The sequence below is a fragment of the Crocodylus siamensis genome, chromosome 2, assembly GCF_052110815.1.
Source record: "Crocodylus siamensis isolate JL-2025a chromosome 2, ASM5211081v1, whole genome shotgun sequence".
Lineage (NCBI taxonomy): Eukaryota > Metazoa > Chordata > Crocodylia > Crocodylidae > Crocodylus > Crocodylus siamensis.
In genome coordinates this window covers 180470672-180486479 of record NC_143396.1, presented here as the reverse complement: position 1 = coordinate 180486479, position 15808 = coordinate 180470672, and the positions used below count along the sequence as shown (strand labels likewise).

The 15808-nt window shown below is 46.8% G+C and overlaps 1 protein-coding gene across 4 annotated transcripts in view; it reads right to left on the bottom strand.

Annotated features, from left to right (window-relative positions):
- Nucleotides 1-15808, bottom strand: part of LSP1 (lymphocyte specific protein 1) — a 92955-nt gene that overhangs the window by 26684 nt on the left and 50463 nt on the right. For 2 of the 4 annotated variants that reach the window (XM_090032481.1, XM_090032482.1), the window contains exons 2-3: nucleotides 11602-11754; nucleotides 3781-3870 (exon numbers count right to left, since the gene is read on the bottom strand). In XM_090032481.1, the coding sequence (XP_089888607.1) occupies nucleotides 3781-3870; nucleotides 11602-11754 (243 nt within the window). The remainder of the gene's footprint in view (nucleotides 1-3780; nucleotides 3871-11601; nucleotides 11755-15808) is intronic. The other 2 variants (XM_090032483.1, XM_090032484.1) reach the window with 1 other exon arrangement.

The following is a 15808-nucleotide window of genomic DNA, read 5'->3' as shown; positions in this document are numbered from 1 at the left end:
TCCTCAGCCAATGTGAAGGGCCAACAGAAGTCCCACACTGCACCTTATGCTACAAGGTCAGATTCACTACTCTTCTTGTCACCTTATCCCTGGCCCTTCAGAGTTTCTCCACCAGTTGAAGTGAAATAACAGCCTTTTGCAGCTTTGTATTGCCATAACAATCCAAGAAGGTGCACCAGGTCAATGAGGAAGAGAATACTACCAAGTGCCTGTCATTTTACTTTCCAGAAGCTTTAGGGTATGAGAATAGGGAAATAAAGTACCCAGAGAGCAACTCTAGCCCAGCACTTCCCCATCTCTCCCAGTGAAACCCATCCCCAGAGTGGATTTGAACACCCACGCCTGGCCACAGTACTGACACCCACACACAGTTGCGATGAGCACTGTGGAAGAACACAGGAGTTGCTTGCATCGCAGGAGCACAAAGCTTCAGTCATAGGTCAGACCCCACTGTAGGAAGAACTATACAAATAAAGAACAAGACTTGTCTCTGCTGGGTAGCACCTTTAGACTGTAAACACATAAGTGGTTGCAATGCAGCTGATAATAAATCAACACCTCTCCCAGGGGCAGCATGCAGGCCACTTACTGTAGCTCTCACTACAGGACAGATGACATTCCTCAGAAGCCCCTTTTCAAAATATATTCAGATCCAATACACTCATGTACAGAATAACTGGACCCTGCACACCTAAACACAGGCCTTATCCACCTGAGCTAAAAGGAGACCAGTTAACAGGTGCTCCTGGCAGGGAAGACAGAGTGGAGATTTCCAACTTTTGTTCACAGACCCCTAAAAAAAAATTGAATGGAGGTGCAAACCCCTCTGAAATGCAAGTGCAGGTATTCACATTTTTTTGATTGATCATAGTCATGTTTCACAAACCCCTCAGACAGTCTGCAGACCCCCAGGGGCCCATGGACCACACATTAGACTTCCGTATTAGAGAGAAAGAGAGAGCGGTCAATAAATATGTTTACCCCACGGGCCTTTCTTTCTTACTCCTCTATTAAAAGATAAATCACAGCCTATATTTGAGATTGCATAGCTTTAACATGAATAAGGGAAGAAAGCAACACCTCTCAGATTTGCACTCAAGTCGCAGGACAGCTGCACAGAACTAAGTGCTCCCAACATATCCTGCACTAACCAGCATGCTCTCTTTGCCCTAGATAAAGCCCGAGGTGGATCACTCAACTCCAGCAGCTTTCCACAGAGTCATCCTAGCATATCCAAGTCCTAAGTAGATGCAGAGGTGTTCAGAATCAAAGTAACTCTCACAACACCATGCCAGTGCTAGGGACTTCTTGATAGGGAGTCAGCCGCAGGTCAAAGACAACAATCACTTACCTCCAACCAGAGTCATCAGCAGCCAGCAGCTCCGTGCTGAGTTTTTATTAAGAAAGCATCTTTCCCTGCTCCGTGTTTATTGATAAAACAGGCAGCAAGGCTGTCTATTTCTGCTGTTGCCTCTGCCAAAATAGCAGCATGCTTCAGTGAATCACAGCAGACCCCTCTGCCACCTTCTCCCCTAAAAGCAATGTTACATCACCATGGAGGAGGATGCCACTACTCCCCAACAAACTCTGCAAAGTGGAGAAACATTTCACACAGTCCAATACACATCCAACATACTTGCCACTAGCTACTAGACACCCAACTGGTGCTCTCACAACAGACTCTGAAGGTTTTACCATAACTCTTTTTACAACTATCCCAGGCTGTAAGGCCTGTACTGAAAGTACAGTCCTATTCTCACAATCAAACCCAATACACTTGACTAGCTGCACATCTCTATTACATGCAGAGCTGCTCTACGGAGACCACCATCACTGTGTTATTACAAAGGCATAGCTACAGATCACAGGCAGCTATTTAAAACTTCAAAGCTGCAGCAGTAGTAAAAATCAATTTCTCTCACCCCAGGACCAGAGACCAATACCAGAACTAAAGGAAAAATTAAAGTAATATAGAGCATTAGAGCAATATATGATCCAAGACAAAAAACAAGGAGATCCATTTCCTTCAAGTGAAGCTTCTCTATGAGCAGGTCATTAGACAAGACTTCACCAGTTCATTACAAAAGACTTATGCATGTGCAATGTAAACAGAAAAGAAAAGTACTTCTTTCTTCATCACAAGGGGACAGATTCCAGCCACAGCTCAGCACTTAAAGAAGAAAACACTCCTTTCCAGTACAGCCATATTCCTTCAGCAGGCCCAGCAAGTCCAATGGCTACAGAGTGTAACATACCTGCATGTTCACTCTAGGGTATCAAATAACTCTCTGACAGTCCAAAGCTGCAAAAGGCTGAGTGGGAAAAGCAATACCCTGAAGGACTACAATGAAATTTACTGCAAGCACATAGAGAACCTTATCAGAGATAATAAGTTACTCCAAACAAGCCAACAACAGTAGCATTTACACCTTTACTATAGCATCTAACCAACTTCAACTAAAAGGCTGCTAGGCCTACACTAACTTGATTTAAATGCTTCCCTGCTACAGCTATTTGGGAACACCCCCTAGCTGAGCATCACCTGCTGCAGGTGTTTCCAATTTTCCCTCTCGCAGCTGCTGTTCAGCGCCCCTCTAAGTTTCTCCAACCAGAGAGCATTTTCTAGGAAGAAAAGGAGAACATGCAATACCACCAAGAACAGAAAATGCTCTCCACTAAGGGGAAGGCATACATCTGTGTACTCACACACTGAGCAGAGTCAGTCTTATATGGAAAAGCCATTGCAGGAAGGAAGACTGAGGTGCAGGTTTAGAGATGAAAAGGATCCACTTGTAATTAAGGCTATGATCTCACAAATCTGTTTGACTTTAAGGGGAATGGTCATGTGAACAAAGCTAAGCATATGTGCAAGTGTCTTCAGGATGGAGGTTTTAAAGGGGAAGAAAGTAGTTCCAGATTTAAGGGAGTTGAAATGTTTGGAAAAAATATATAGCTAAAACTATAATTCTCTCAGCTCCTTGTTGCATTATCAACTCTGCAGCTTTTTCAGCCTTCTGGAGAAAAGGGGCCCATCTCAGGACAGAAATTCCAACACCAACGCCATATTAACAACAAAGCTGCATCACAAAGGCTAGAGAATCAAGCATCAAGTTAACCCAGTGAAAGGTTTGAGTTTAGCTCAGCATAGAATTGAGACCAGTCACATTCAGTCCCACCTCCAATACTGTGTAGTGAGTCTGAGCAGCATGCTAGAAGAAAGCACTATGTTGAGTTGTCTTTAATAACTCAACACTGTCTATTCTCTCCCACAATCCTGGGGTTAGGGGAGAAGCCAGAAGCAAGCTGGGCTGGGGTGTGGCAAACCTTGATTTTTGGCTTGCACCAGAAAGCAAGCTCCAAGGCCTGGAGGCCAATTTCACCACTTGTAGCAGCCCAGGTGGCTTAAAGATACTTTTTGCCTCTGCTAATATATGCTTGCTTCCTGAAAGTGTATGACAGGACAGTCTAACACAATCAGGAGCTAAATCTAGATCCAAGCTTCCCCAGAGTTTGGGAGTAGTTAAAGCCTCTCTCTCCAGGATAAGTCAAGTTTATAGCTGGCAGAGGGTTTGCCTTGACTTGTTCATCCTGCAGTTCAGGCTAAGCTCAAGACTTCATGCTACAGCTGTCACCCATCAGGCTCTAGGCTTGGACTCGGCTAGATACCACCTCCTCTAGAAGAGCCCCTTCACTGCTTTTCCTTTCCCCACTGCAAGCAGGCACTGCTTTCTGGCCCCTTTTAGGCATGTTAGTTCCTCTCATGTGCTTTCCACTACTCACCTCTGTTTGCGCTGCTCAAGCTTCTGTGACCAGTCACTGAATCCCTCATCCTCTTCCAGCTCTGAAGTCCCAGAGGGCTTAAAATCACACCTGAAACACAGCAGAAGAAAGATGTGTACAGTGGAATGGGAAAGCTGGCATACAGTGATCAAGCTGGACCTTGTTCTTCTCTTAGCACCAAACTGGAAATCACAACCTCCCTCTAGTAACAGTTGTTGTCCTCAGACAGTCATAGCTTTGGGGCCTGAGCCACTCCTGCACTCTGCATTCATTCTCTATTAAATGGAGGCATCATTCTCCATTAAAAGGGGAAACCACCAAGCTTTCTCAACCTCCCTCTTGTAGATGGGGGATACTCAAACAGTGTAGTCACCCTGCACTTCCCCCCAACTTCTGATGTGAAAAGGAGGGTGACCAGTCTTCTCTGTTCCTACCAATCCCAAGCTGACTGTTGTTGCTACAGACACTGGGTGTAAGGTAGAGCAACCTTCAGGCTAGGTTTGCCTTAGTAACTAGCTCAAAACCTTAGAAGCCTAGTTTACCTTTGCTCTACAGTGTCCATCTGAACCATTTAAATTAGTGCAGCGCATGACCAAGTCAGAAGTACTTCACCACCCACACATGCAGTGGTGGAAATGACAGCAAAATGTGCAAGGCAATGGATGAAGGATAAATCAGAAAAGAAGGGTGGTCCAATAGTGAAAGCCCTAGTCCAAGACTTGGGTCCAATGCCCTACTCTGCCACAGATTTCTTGCCCGATCGTGCACACGGGACATTCTTTCTGGGCTTCAGTTCCACACCCATGTAACGGGACAATAGCGCTGCCCTAGCCACTATGGGCTGCATGAGGATACAGAGGTGCTCAGACACTTTAAGAGCCTTAAACCATCACTGTATATTCACTCTACCTGAGATCTCTTGAGGGTATATTAATAACCTTGTACAAAAGCAGGGGGTTGGCTGTTGTGGTTCCCTTGCTTTACCTGTGAGGTTCACAGTTTTACTAAGAGGTTAAATTATGAATTTGTATAGGATGGTTTAGATAAGAATGATCCTGCCTCGGGTAGGGGGTTAGATTAGATGACCCATCAACACCCTTTCCAACCCTGCTTCTCTATGATTTCTATGATGTCAGCATTAAACTTATTTACAAGTCTTCCACTCTGTGCCTTCTTGCCCCCAGCAAGGATTAAGGACCAGTTTGTGGACAATAGCTGCAAGTGGTGGGGTATGAGACAGAAGACAACCTGGCTTGGCTCTTTGGGGTCCTTACTGACCTTTCACTATTAGAGCAAGTATTTCAACCTTCTGCTAACCAGCAAACTAAGCAGTTCCTGACTCAAAGGGGTTGAATGTTGCTGTGGTGGAAGTCAAGATGTCGATAGGTGTCACTTTCACATAGCCATTTTCCCATGTGGATTCATAACAGCATGTTCAAGTGCCCCTGAGAACACACTTGTTGGCAGTTTCTCATCCACTGTTGAGATGGCACAGCTAAGCACTTCTTTTGCCTCCTACAAAGCCTTGAAGGAGTTGTAGCGGGAAAAGCCAAGAAAGAGAAGCTTCATCTCAGGAAAAGTGTCCTGGGGTTCTACCATGGAGGGAAAAGCTCTTTTCATTCATTAAAGAAGAAAGAAGAGAAGGGAAAAAGCACTTCTTAACCCGCTGGCAAGAGGCTGTAAAGCTTATCATCCTGCCCAAAGAGTATACAGAGAGCATTCCAAAGCTATGATTAAATGCCACAGCCATGGCTGAACACAAAAGCACATCAAACCCCAGCACACAGCCACCCAGAGGGAGGAGCAGCTCCTTTGTATCTCACATATGCCTGCTGCAGAGGGAGTCTGGCCCCATTTTTTGTTTCTCTGCTTCTCCATTCTCTAGGTCTTTGATGACCCCACGTGAGAGCCTTAAGACACAGGATGATCAACTCCAAAAGGTAAAGGAGTTATAAGCCAGGCCCCTCCAAGTCACAAGGCTGGCTTTAAGCCATGAAATCGCCAATAAATAATAAATGGGAAAGGAGGTTTTTTCCATTTCCTACTGACTTTTGAGCTGGGAGGATGTCCCTTGTGTCATGTTTTCAAGTTTTCTTCTGATACTGTGAAGGCTAAAAAAAAATCCCCTTTTTTTAAGTTGAAATTTTCATATTCACTTGACTCCTGCAGCTGGTGCTTTATGAAAAACGTGGAAGCAGCTGGTAGCTTATGAGACATTAAAGGTCCTAATACTGCAAGTCTTCACTAGTGGCCTGGGAGGGGAATGGGGAGGGGGGCACTGATTCCTGTCCAAAGTTAAGGTGGCTTAGCCAGAGATTTCTAGAGCTAAGAAGCTCTTTCTGTGTTTCAGATTCCTTGTGACAGTTTCATATCGAGCTCTGATATTTTCCACATTGACTTTGATTCACAACTCAGTGATGCAATGTCAGTCTGTGATATCCCAGATGTGAATGGTCTATTACTTATTACTATTAGTGTTATCAGCATCATATAGAGGCCCCATTTGAGATACTATGCAGGATGGTATTGATGCAGGAAGAAGTAGGGAACACCATTCTCCAAACTACTGATCCCCGCAGTCACAGGGGCAGCTTTGCCATGGGCCAAGAGTGCTCACTGTGGTCCTAATCCATCCTCCGCTATGACTATTCAGGAGCTGCTGGCCACCAGTTGCATCCCATGGGAAGGAGGAGAGAATGGCCTTGCCAATGCCTGTTGCCAACTATACTGTGGTAGTCCTGGAGATGGTAGGCATATGTGCCTGTTCCTAGAGGATTGACTTGCAAAGAACAGCACTGTCCTAGGTTGTACCAAATAGCACAGGTCCCCTAGGCTAGGGACAGACATTCAAGAAGCTGGAAGAGCAGCAGTGGGGCACCATGGCCCCTGAGCCAGAATAGGCTCCTTCCTGTCTCCTCCACTGGATGATGGAGGGAGAAGGAATAACGTTTTTCCCTGCCCCCCCACCCCAAGGGGCCCTGACAGCCAGCATCTGGCCATGCCCCTGCCCCACCGCTACAGCAAGGGGGGAAGGGCCCTTGTTGGGAGCAGCAGCCTCTGTCATAATGTGGAGCACGAGCCCCTTCCCAGCAGGGACACTGCACTGCAGGGCTGGCAGAGCTGCGGCAGGCTGTGCATGGCATCACTGGGGTCCTAAGCGGCCCAGAGCCCTGCAAGCCCCTGCAGTGCTGCCGTGCTCCACAGAGTGGCCCCCGCCAAGAAGGGACTCACGCTGCAAGAGGCTCATGCTCCTGGCAGGGCCCCTGGGGTGAGGAACAGGGAGCACAGTGGCAATGAAGGGCAGACCCAGCTGTCAATGGGGGTAGAGGAGAGACTAACTCTCTTCCCTGTCCCCCTCTGCCTCAGGGGCCATGGTGCCTGGTGCTGCAGCAGCAAGGAGGGAGTGCCTGGAAGACTAGGCTTGGGTCCCTGGCAGTAGGATAGAGAGGGGGGAATTAAACCCCTCCCTGACCAGCCCCCTGCCCCTGTCTGTCCCTGCTCTGGCTGGGGAATAGAGGGGCAGGACCAGCCTTGCTGGGCTGGACCAGAGAGCATGCTGGGATGCTGGGGGAGTCTGGTTTAATTTAAACCAAGAAGGGGTCTGGAACAGACGTTGTATAAACCAGTTTGAGCCAAATCAGTTAAGTCTGATACTACATTCAACCAGGTTTATCTCAAACCAGTTTCAGCCATTTTGAAACTGGTTTATGTGCACTGAATGTCTGTTCTGTTACAGGATTAAGCCAGTTTCTGATCACTTAAGCCAGCTTATGTGTAATGTCTGTCCCTAGCCCTAGCGACCTTTCTGCGAGCACAGCCTACTGCAGTCACTCCCTGTCACGAAAATCCTCCCTCAGCCAGTTCTGCTTCCCAGAGGGAGATTTCTGTTTCATGGGGAAGCTTCTACAGCAGCAGCCAGCAATATTTTTGGGCAGAAGACCCAGCTCAGGTCCAAGCTATGACCCAGCTGCCACCGCCACTTCTCCCTGTCACCCAACCACAGCATGGGTCCAGCTCTCTGTGGCCTGGATCCAATGGCTCCATGGGTGTTAGGATGCCCACCTCTGTATCTACAGGGATCTATAGGGCACTTCCAGATCTGCCTGCCCCCTCTATGGTGCTCAAGAATACCAACTACAGACCTCTGGTGTTTCCAAGATGTGCTTGGGGCACATGTTAAAGGTCAGATTTTGGGGCAATTGTGATTTCACAGCCTGGTCTCCATTCCAAAAATCATTGGGTTGGAGAAATAAAATGAGGTGACAGCAAGAAATAGGGGACTCCAGCCTCTCAGCACAAAAATGGATTGGCACCACTCCAGCATCTAGATCTACAGGGAAGGTATTGCAGCTGTTTGGAAGAGTACCCAGAACCCATATTTTCTTTTTTGCCTGCACAAAGCCCTGCACTCCAAGGAAATGATGAGGGCCTGTTTACAGAAACAGCAGTGCAGTGAATGAATGAGTCACTGTAAGGAGTTGGGGGGGGAGGGAGGGTGTTTATAAGGGAGAAAGCAAAGCCTTATGGAAGATTAATGGTATGTTGACCCTAGTTGAGCAAGCTAGCCCAGGTGGCCAGCAGCAGCTGCAGAAGGGTCAAGAAATGGCTGGAGAGAAGGAAACATAGTTAGAGAAGGCACGGCACAGCAGCTTAGTGCTGGCAGTATGATTGTACAGCAAAGCAGAGAGGCTGGATAAAGTTCATCCATGCAGGCCAGAAGTCAAGGGGCATTTTTACATGTGCTGCAGGACATGGCACTGGATGTTTTAATTAGCGAGCTGCACTTGAGACCGAATTAACTCATAGGCAAACTAGGCACATGCCTAGGGCCCAAAGTGAAGAAGGGGCCCAGTTGTGCTTATTTTACATATTATAATTATTGAGTGAAAAAAGTAATATAAATATACAGTATTAAGTAGGGGCCCACAAGTTTGTTTGCCTAGGTTCCACTAAAAAGTAAATTCAACCCTGGCTGTGCTAATTAAAAGTGCCCACGCATCATGTGTATCAGGATCCCCACACTGAAAAAATGGCAGCAGGCCGCATTGAACTAAATCTCATAGAACGTGTTTTATCCCAAAGAGCCTTGCCGCCATTTTTTCAGGACAGAGAGGTGCAGGGATGCGGATACATGTAACGTGGAAGGCTGCTCGAGCACATCAATTTCCATGCTCCCGCAGACTTGATTATTTGAATCTGTTCCAATGCGCTGGATTTCCAGTGCATTGGAGGAGGCTCCGCACATGTGTATAGGAGCCCAAGATGACCAGCAGGCCAGCCCTGTCTGAGGGGAGAACAGATTCTGTTATCCAATGTCCCCAGGGTTTCTAGGTGTATAGATAAGAGGTTTTGATTTTGGCCCATTCTTATAGAAAAGACACCTAGAGATTTTCCAGCAGTCTCTCTAAACCTGTGTGCCCCATCTCCTTTTGAAACAACAACCCTGAATGGAGAACTGAGCTCAGAACCTCTTGATATTTAAAAAAAAGGCCTCTACAACTTGAGCTAAAAGATTACCTTTAGCAGATGAGAGAAGTTGCATGGTCTGACTACCTGGGAAGAACCATGACCTGTATGCTGCTACTCTGAGTTACTTTGCTTATTGCTGACTCCTGCTTCAGCATAAGCTTTCAGATGGTCCTTGGTCACTGAGGCCAAACATTTCACATTTGGCTGCCTGAAATTAGTCTGTTAATCCCCATTAATGAACTTCAATATAAGTGGCCTGACTTTCAGAGATTCTCAACACCAAGAAACCCTAATGAACACAACAAGGAATGCAGGATGTTTATCACCTTTTGGCAAATACAGAGTTTTTATTTAGGCATTTAAATTTATCCAGATACCAGCATTAGGCACCCAGGCATGACATTTTTGGCTTCAGAGCACAATCCATTTTTAGCACACTTAAAATTCCCAGTAAAATCAATCTCCGTGATTTTGACTGGGCAGAGAATGCAAATCTATCAACACTAATGAAAAATGAGGATAAGGTACAAGATCCTATCAGGGTCAGGGATGAGAGGGCTGTCTCCCTTCATTAAACAGACAAAAAAATCCCAGCCTGATTGTTTTATTTTTGAATTGCCAAAAGCTGTCAACAAACTGTATTATATATAACAAAGTATCAGACAAGCTTTCACAATAATCCCCAAGAAAAAGCACCTGGTTTGTTTTTTTCCCTCTTTGTCCTTTTTTTTCCCTATTTCCTGCCCTGCTCTCCCCACAGCTGCCTTATCTTCTTTTCATTAATTTTCAAACTGGTCAACATAAAAATGCAACAAAAACTTGAATCTTCCTGAGGAAAATGAAAACATTTCCCCATGTTTCCATAATGGATTGTTGAATCTGTTGCTTTTCTATGAAAGCAGGACCACATCCTGCAACATCTTATTTATGCTCTGAACTTTATTGCCATCCCAGTTGCAAAGTTAAATAGCTGCATTTATGCTTGAGGGGTTGTGGCCTTATAGAGCTGGTTAAAACGTTTGAGTTCACAATTTCCCAATCTCTTTTCTTTACTAACTTCATTTTTCCTACTAATCTGAGCCATGACCCTACAAAACACGTAGGCAAGTGCTTAACTTTCAAGCAGTCCACTGAAACTATTTACATGCTGAAAGTTAATCACGTGCTAAACAGCCTTGCAAAACACACTGCAGAGTGTGAGATGAACTGGCTCGGTGGTTCTCAACCTTTTTTTAGACTCAAGGCCCACCTCAGAAATGTCAGCTCATAGCTTTCACGCATTTTTGAACCAGAGAAAAATAATAGGGTGGGACTCCTGATGCAAAGACCTCAGGAAGACCACAGCAGGGCAAAATATTTCTAACGCTACGAATTTCTATTCAAAATTTCTGGGATTATCTTATGAATCATGTTGGCATACATAACAGTGGTAACATTGTGTGGCATCCCACAGCACCTTTGGAAGGCTCTCAAGGCACCCCAGGGTGCCAAAGCATCCTGGCTGACAATCATTGAACTAGCTCAACATTTACAGAACTGCCCCAATTTATCAACTAAAAAAGTGAAACTGCTATCCTGAGTGGGTTGCCAGTGTCAGGGGCTAGGTACAGACAGTCAAAAAGTCCAAGGCTGAGTTGTTTCAAACTTTACAGGTTAGGCTAAGCTGTGTAGGTTGAATCAGTAAGTGAACAGACATTCACTTTTGATTCTGGAAATGCAGCCACATGCCTGCAGTGGCTCAGGGCAGAAGCCAGGGGTGCTAGAGCATGCCTCCCTGCTTGGCTGGAACAGACAGCTTGGGTCAAGGCTAGGCCACCCATCCTGCAAGAGGAGCTTGCACGGGTGGTACAAAGCCATCCTGGGATGCTGGTGGCTTGTGAGTTCACTTGAATCTGCAGGGGATCTGGGACAGAAGTTCAATAAACCAATTTAATCTAAATCAGTTAAGTCTGATACTACATCCATCCAGGTTTATCTTAAATCAGTTTCAGCCATTTTGAAAGCAGTTTATGCACACTGAACTTCTGCTGTGTTGTGGATATGAACCGGTTTCTGATCACTTATACCAGTTTATGTGTAATTTCTGCCCTAGCCTGGGAGTGAATTTATACTTCTGGCCTTTACAGCATGAGCTTCCACTGCCTCAACTAAAAGCCCAAGCTCTTCTAGACACAATTTAGGTTATCCATCAATCAAATCACAGTAGCCAGTGGTTGGAAAACATAACAGCCACTGCATGTGGCTAAGTCATCGCTAGTGGGTGACAGAACTAAACAGCTGCATCGGAGTAGGTTGCCCAAGCAATAGGATGGAGCATGTTGACACAGTGAATTATACTCAAGCTCTTCTTACTGGTTTTCTTCTGAGGGCACTTCATTCTCTGAGCAAGAGCTGGTGTTGTTCAAGGTCTCCTCTGCCTGGGACCGGAGCTGTTTTTCCCGTTCCCTTCGGCGTCGCTCCCTTGCTGCTTCCTCCTCATCCTCCACACTCCACTGTGTTGTCATCCTGCCAACCAGAAGGAAAACGCGATCTTTAGGCAGTCCGCCCACTTCCATGGACACACATGGGAATGAAGGGAAAACATCCTGAATGCTCAGGTTGATACATAACACTGCAGTGTGTGAGATGAAAAAGCTTTCTGCAAACTATGCTTATACCCAGGAGCACATATCCAAACAAGTAGCCTCCATTTCCCAGTGGTTTGCTGAAGCATTAAACAGGACTCCCACTGCCAACTATTCCCGTTTTAAGCCCAGCAGCATTTACTGCCGTTTCCTAGAAAGAGACACTTCTGTAAAGGGAAACCCCAAGCTCCAGGGTAATCCTTCTTGCAGCACCTGGAAGCATGAACAACGCATGCCCCCGGTGACTGGAAGGGCACGGCGGTGGCAGGAGTATGGCAGCAGGAGCGCAGCGGCAGTAAGCAGGAGCTCCCACAGATGCCTCCAGTACTGTTGGCAGTGGTGGCGGGGGGAATCAGGGGTCAGCGACCACCCGGTGCCTCCCCTATGCATCAGCCCTGCTTAGAAGGCATCACTCCCTACCTTCCAAACATCTCTGGTACAGCTGACAAGTGTCCTGCTTTGTTGATCTGACCACTGTCCTCTGTGCCACCCAGTCTACATCTGTCCTGAGACTTTTGCAAAAAGTATTCAGTGATTGCCATCTCAGGGGTGCCTAGTTTCCCATCATGCTGAAATCTTGGCAAACAATGCCCTTTTTTGGCAGCCTCAGCCACAGGTTGTAGCATTAGATGGACTGGGAAATTGAACTGGCTTCTTTTTCCTAGGGCAGTTAGGCTAGGGACAAACATTAGACATAAACTGGTTTAAGTGATCAAAAACTGCTTTAAACCTGTAACAGAGTAGAAGTTCAGTACACATAAACCAGTTTCAAAATGGCTGAAACTGGTTTGAGATAAACCTGGTTGAATGTAGTATCAGAATTAACTGATTTGGGTCAAACCAGTGTATGCAATGTGTGTCCCAGATCCCTTCCTGGTTTAAGATAAACCAAACTCCCCCAGCATCCCAGCATGCTCTCTGGGCTGGGAGGGGCTCTCTGCTTCACACCAAGGATGACCCCTCCCCTCTGCTCCATGGTTTGAGAGACTGCAGGCACAGCAGGGTCTGCCTGGCTTCCGTCTACCCTACCCTCCACCTCTTGCTGCTTGCTACACAAGCAAGAATCCTCTCCCCTCCTATCTCCCATAGCACAGACCCCAGCCCCACAGAACCTAGGCATGTGGTAGGCTAGCTAATGCTAAGAGGTATCTATATGTCCTCAATTTCACTGGGAGGCAGACAGAACACTTAAGTCTTTTTGGAGATAATCAACAGATCAGCTGGTAATGTCCCTCCACACCTTCCTTGGAAAAAGCTGTTTAAGAAGAGCTTGAACTAATGAGAGAGGCTTTTGTTTTCTTGATGGGCTGATAAACACTCTTGTTATCAGCACCCCCTCACCTGTTAGGTTTGCAGAAAGTAGGAAGAAGTAGGGAGAGGGAGATTGAAAAGCTCAGTATCATCAACAGATGCATGCACTGCATGCCCCTCCCCTTGCTCCTCTTTGCTTCAGAGTACTAGCCAGGGGCTCAGAGCTGGTAACACTCTCACCCAGTGAGCAGGGAAAAGCCTGGGATGGTGCAGGCAGGGTGGGGATTTACACCCCTCCTTAATCAGATTATCCTACTGGGACCTGGCTATGCCCCTCCGCCCCCTCTCAGTTCAGCAGTATGGAAAGAAAGGGAGGGCTGCTCTAGCACCCCCCAGCTTCTAACCTGAACCACTGCAGGCATGTGCCTGTATTTCCTCAGTCCAGAGGAAATGTTTTTACAGTTGCAAACTGGTTCAACCTATGCAGGTTAGACTAACCTGCAAAGATTGAATCAATTCAGGCTCAGGCTTTTTGAATGTCCGTCCCTAGCTTTAAAGTGCATTGGCAGAACAGCATGGCTGTGTAGCCATTCAGTGGATAAAAGCCCCAATTCAGCATTGCATTGAAGCACTTTAAAGGGACTTCATTGCTTTCCCATGCCAACACCTCATTGTGACCAGGATTATCAACATGAGGCACAGACTCTCCACCCCCATTCACTGCTTCTCTGAGCTCCACAGACCTCTCAAATGAGGCAATGCAGCCACCTTATCATATCCCTGATCCATGCAACTACCACAGTTCTTAGGTCCTTTCTCTCAAGAGCACTTACTGATGTCTGATGGGGGTTACTCTAAGTGGGCTCTTTGCCTCATCTGTGGGATTTGGCATATGGGGAGCAGGAATGAGTGGGAAGAATGTGCTTCATTGTGCGCTTCCTGGGCATAGTCCAGAGGCTTGGTAGAGGGGTCCTTCATGGTCTGCCGAATTCCTGTTTCTACCCTGGGCTCAGGCCCAAGACAAGATGTCAGTCCCCAGTGCCATTAGCTCTACACCTTCTGACAATACTAACTCTGAAAAAATGTAAGATATTACATCTAAACACACAGACCAACTCTGAGAAAGGGCAGGCCCTGGCACTGAGGGGTTGACTGGTGCTGTGAGAAACCCAGCTCCAAGGTCGTAGATCCCAAAATCCCCCAGAAAGACCCTGTGTGTGGAGGAAACCTTGATGTGTTTTCTTAATGAACCACACTGTTCCCTTTTAATCAGACTGTCGGTGCCAGGCTGCTCTCTTGCTACAATGGTGCAGGGAATGTCGTAGAAGGGTACCAGACACTATCGCTCAGCAGGTCTCCAGCTCTGCTCTGCACTGTTTCCTTCCTCCCATGCATACAAGAAAATCCTGGCTTGGCTTCTCCCACAATGTCTCAACCAGCAGATAATAAACCCTCTGTCAGCAGAACGACTGTTCAGATCCCAGAGGAAACGATAAGCCACTGCAACATTCCTACACTGGTGATAACATGAATTCTAGCACAGCATCCGCTCCTCCCCTCCACGTGGCTTCAGCACCAGGCTGAACACTGTGTGAGAGGAGCGAGCCATGAAAGCAGACTATGCCTCAGTGGCCCAACATGTGCGGCCTTAGCACAGCAGAGCATCAGCCCAGTCTTTGCCAGCAAGATTGCTACTTCCAGAGGGCTCTAGATTACAACTGTAATTGCGCAAGACCTGAGTCATCTAACCCAGCGGGCTCTCCGAAATTTTTGCTTCATTGCAACATTGACCTAGGCCTACTCCTGCCAAAGATGACTCCCATTTAGTCTAACCTGCCAAGCTAGCAAGGGCTCCATACTTAAAGCAGAATTAGAAGGAGCAAGCTCCCCCTGGAGATACTTTTGCAAATTATTTTCAGCCAAGTGTTGATTTTTTAGCAAAGAGATACAGGATTTTTATCATGCCCGAGAGCCCATTTGGCTCAGTACTCTACACTCACATGGGGCTGGTATCTACACACCCTGGTACCTGTCTAACTGAAGTTGCCATCTGAAGCAAAGTTCACTAAACTAGTTCAAAAGACAGGATGGGAAAAATGGTTTAAACCAGGCCCATTTCAGTTTAGTCAAATCAACAGTAGTGTAAGGATGGCTGGGCCACAGGCACTGCCTAGGGTGTGCGTAGGGGTGGGGGGAGGTGCTAGGGAGATGCCCATCCTCCCCTCCATCCCCATGCAGCAACTCCAGCTGCAGCACTGGAGCGTGCAGAGAAGAGACAGTGAAAAACTCACCTCCATTCAAAGGGTGTGCAGTGCAAAAGAAGCAGCCAAAGTTTTGCTGTTGCTGGGAGGGTTGCCATCTTTTTCTGCCGCCAAAAACTGGTGGGTTTTTTGGCTGCTGGACATGCATGTAGACACCAAAAAAGACATGACATCTCTCCCAGCCACAATAAACCTCCAGCAGCAGCTCCTGCACCATGTGCCACTGCTGCTGTTTTGTGTCCTTCCCCCTGCACTGCCACAGCAAAAAAGGTTCAGGGTGCAGGTGTGGGAGGGTGCAGAGCTGCCCAGAGAACAAAACTGACCAGTTACATCTCTGAAAATCAATAAGGAATAGGTGTCTGCTAAACTAAAATAAGTCCCTCAATCAAAGTAAGCGTTCATAGAAGGATTTAGATTATTGTA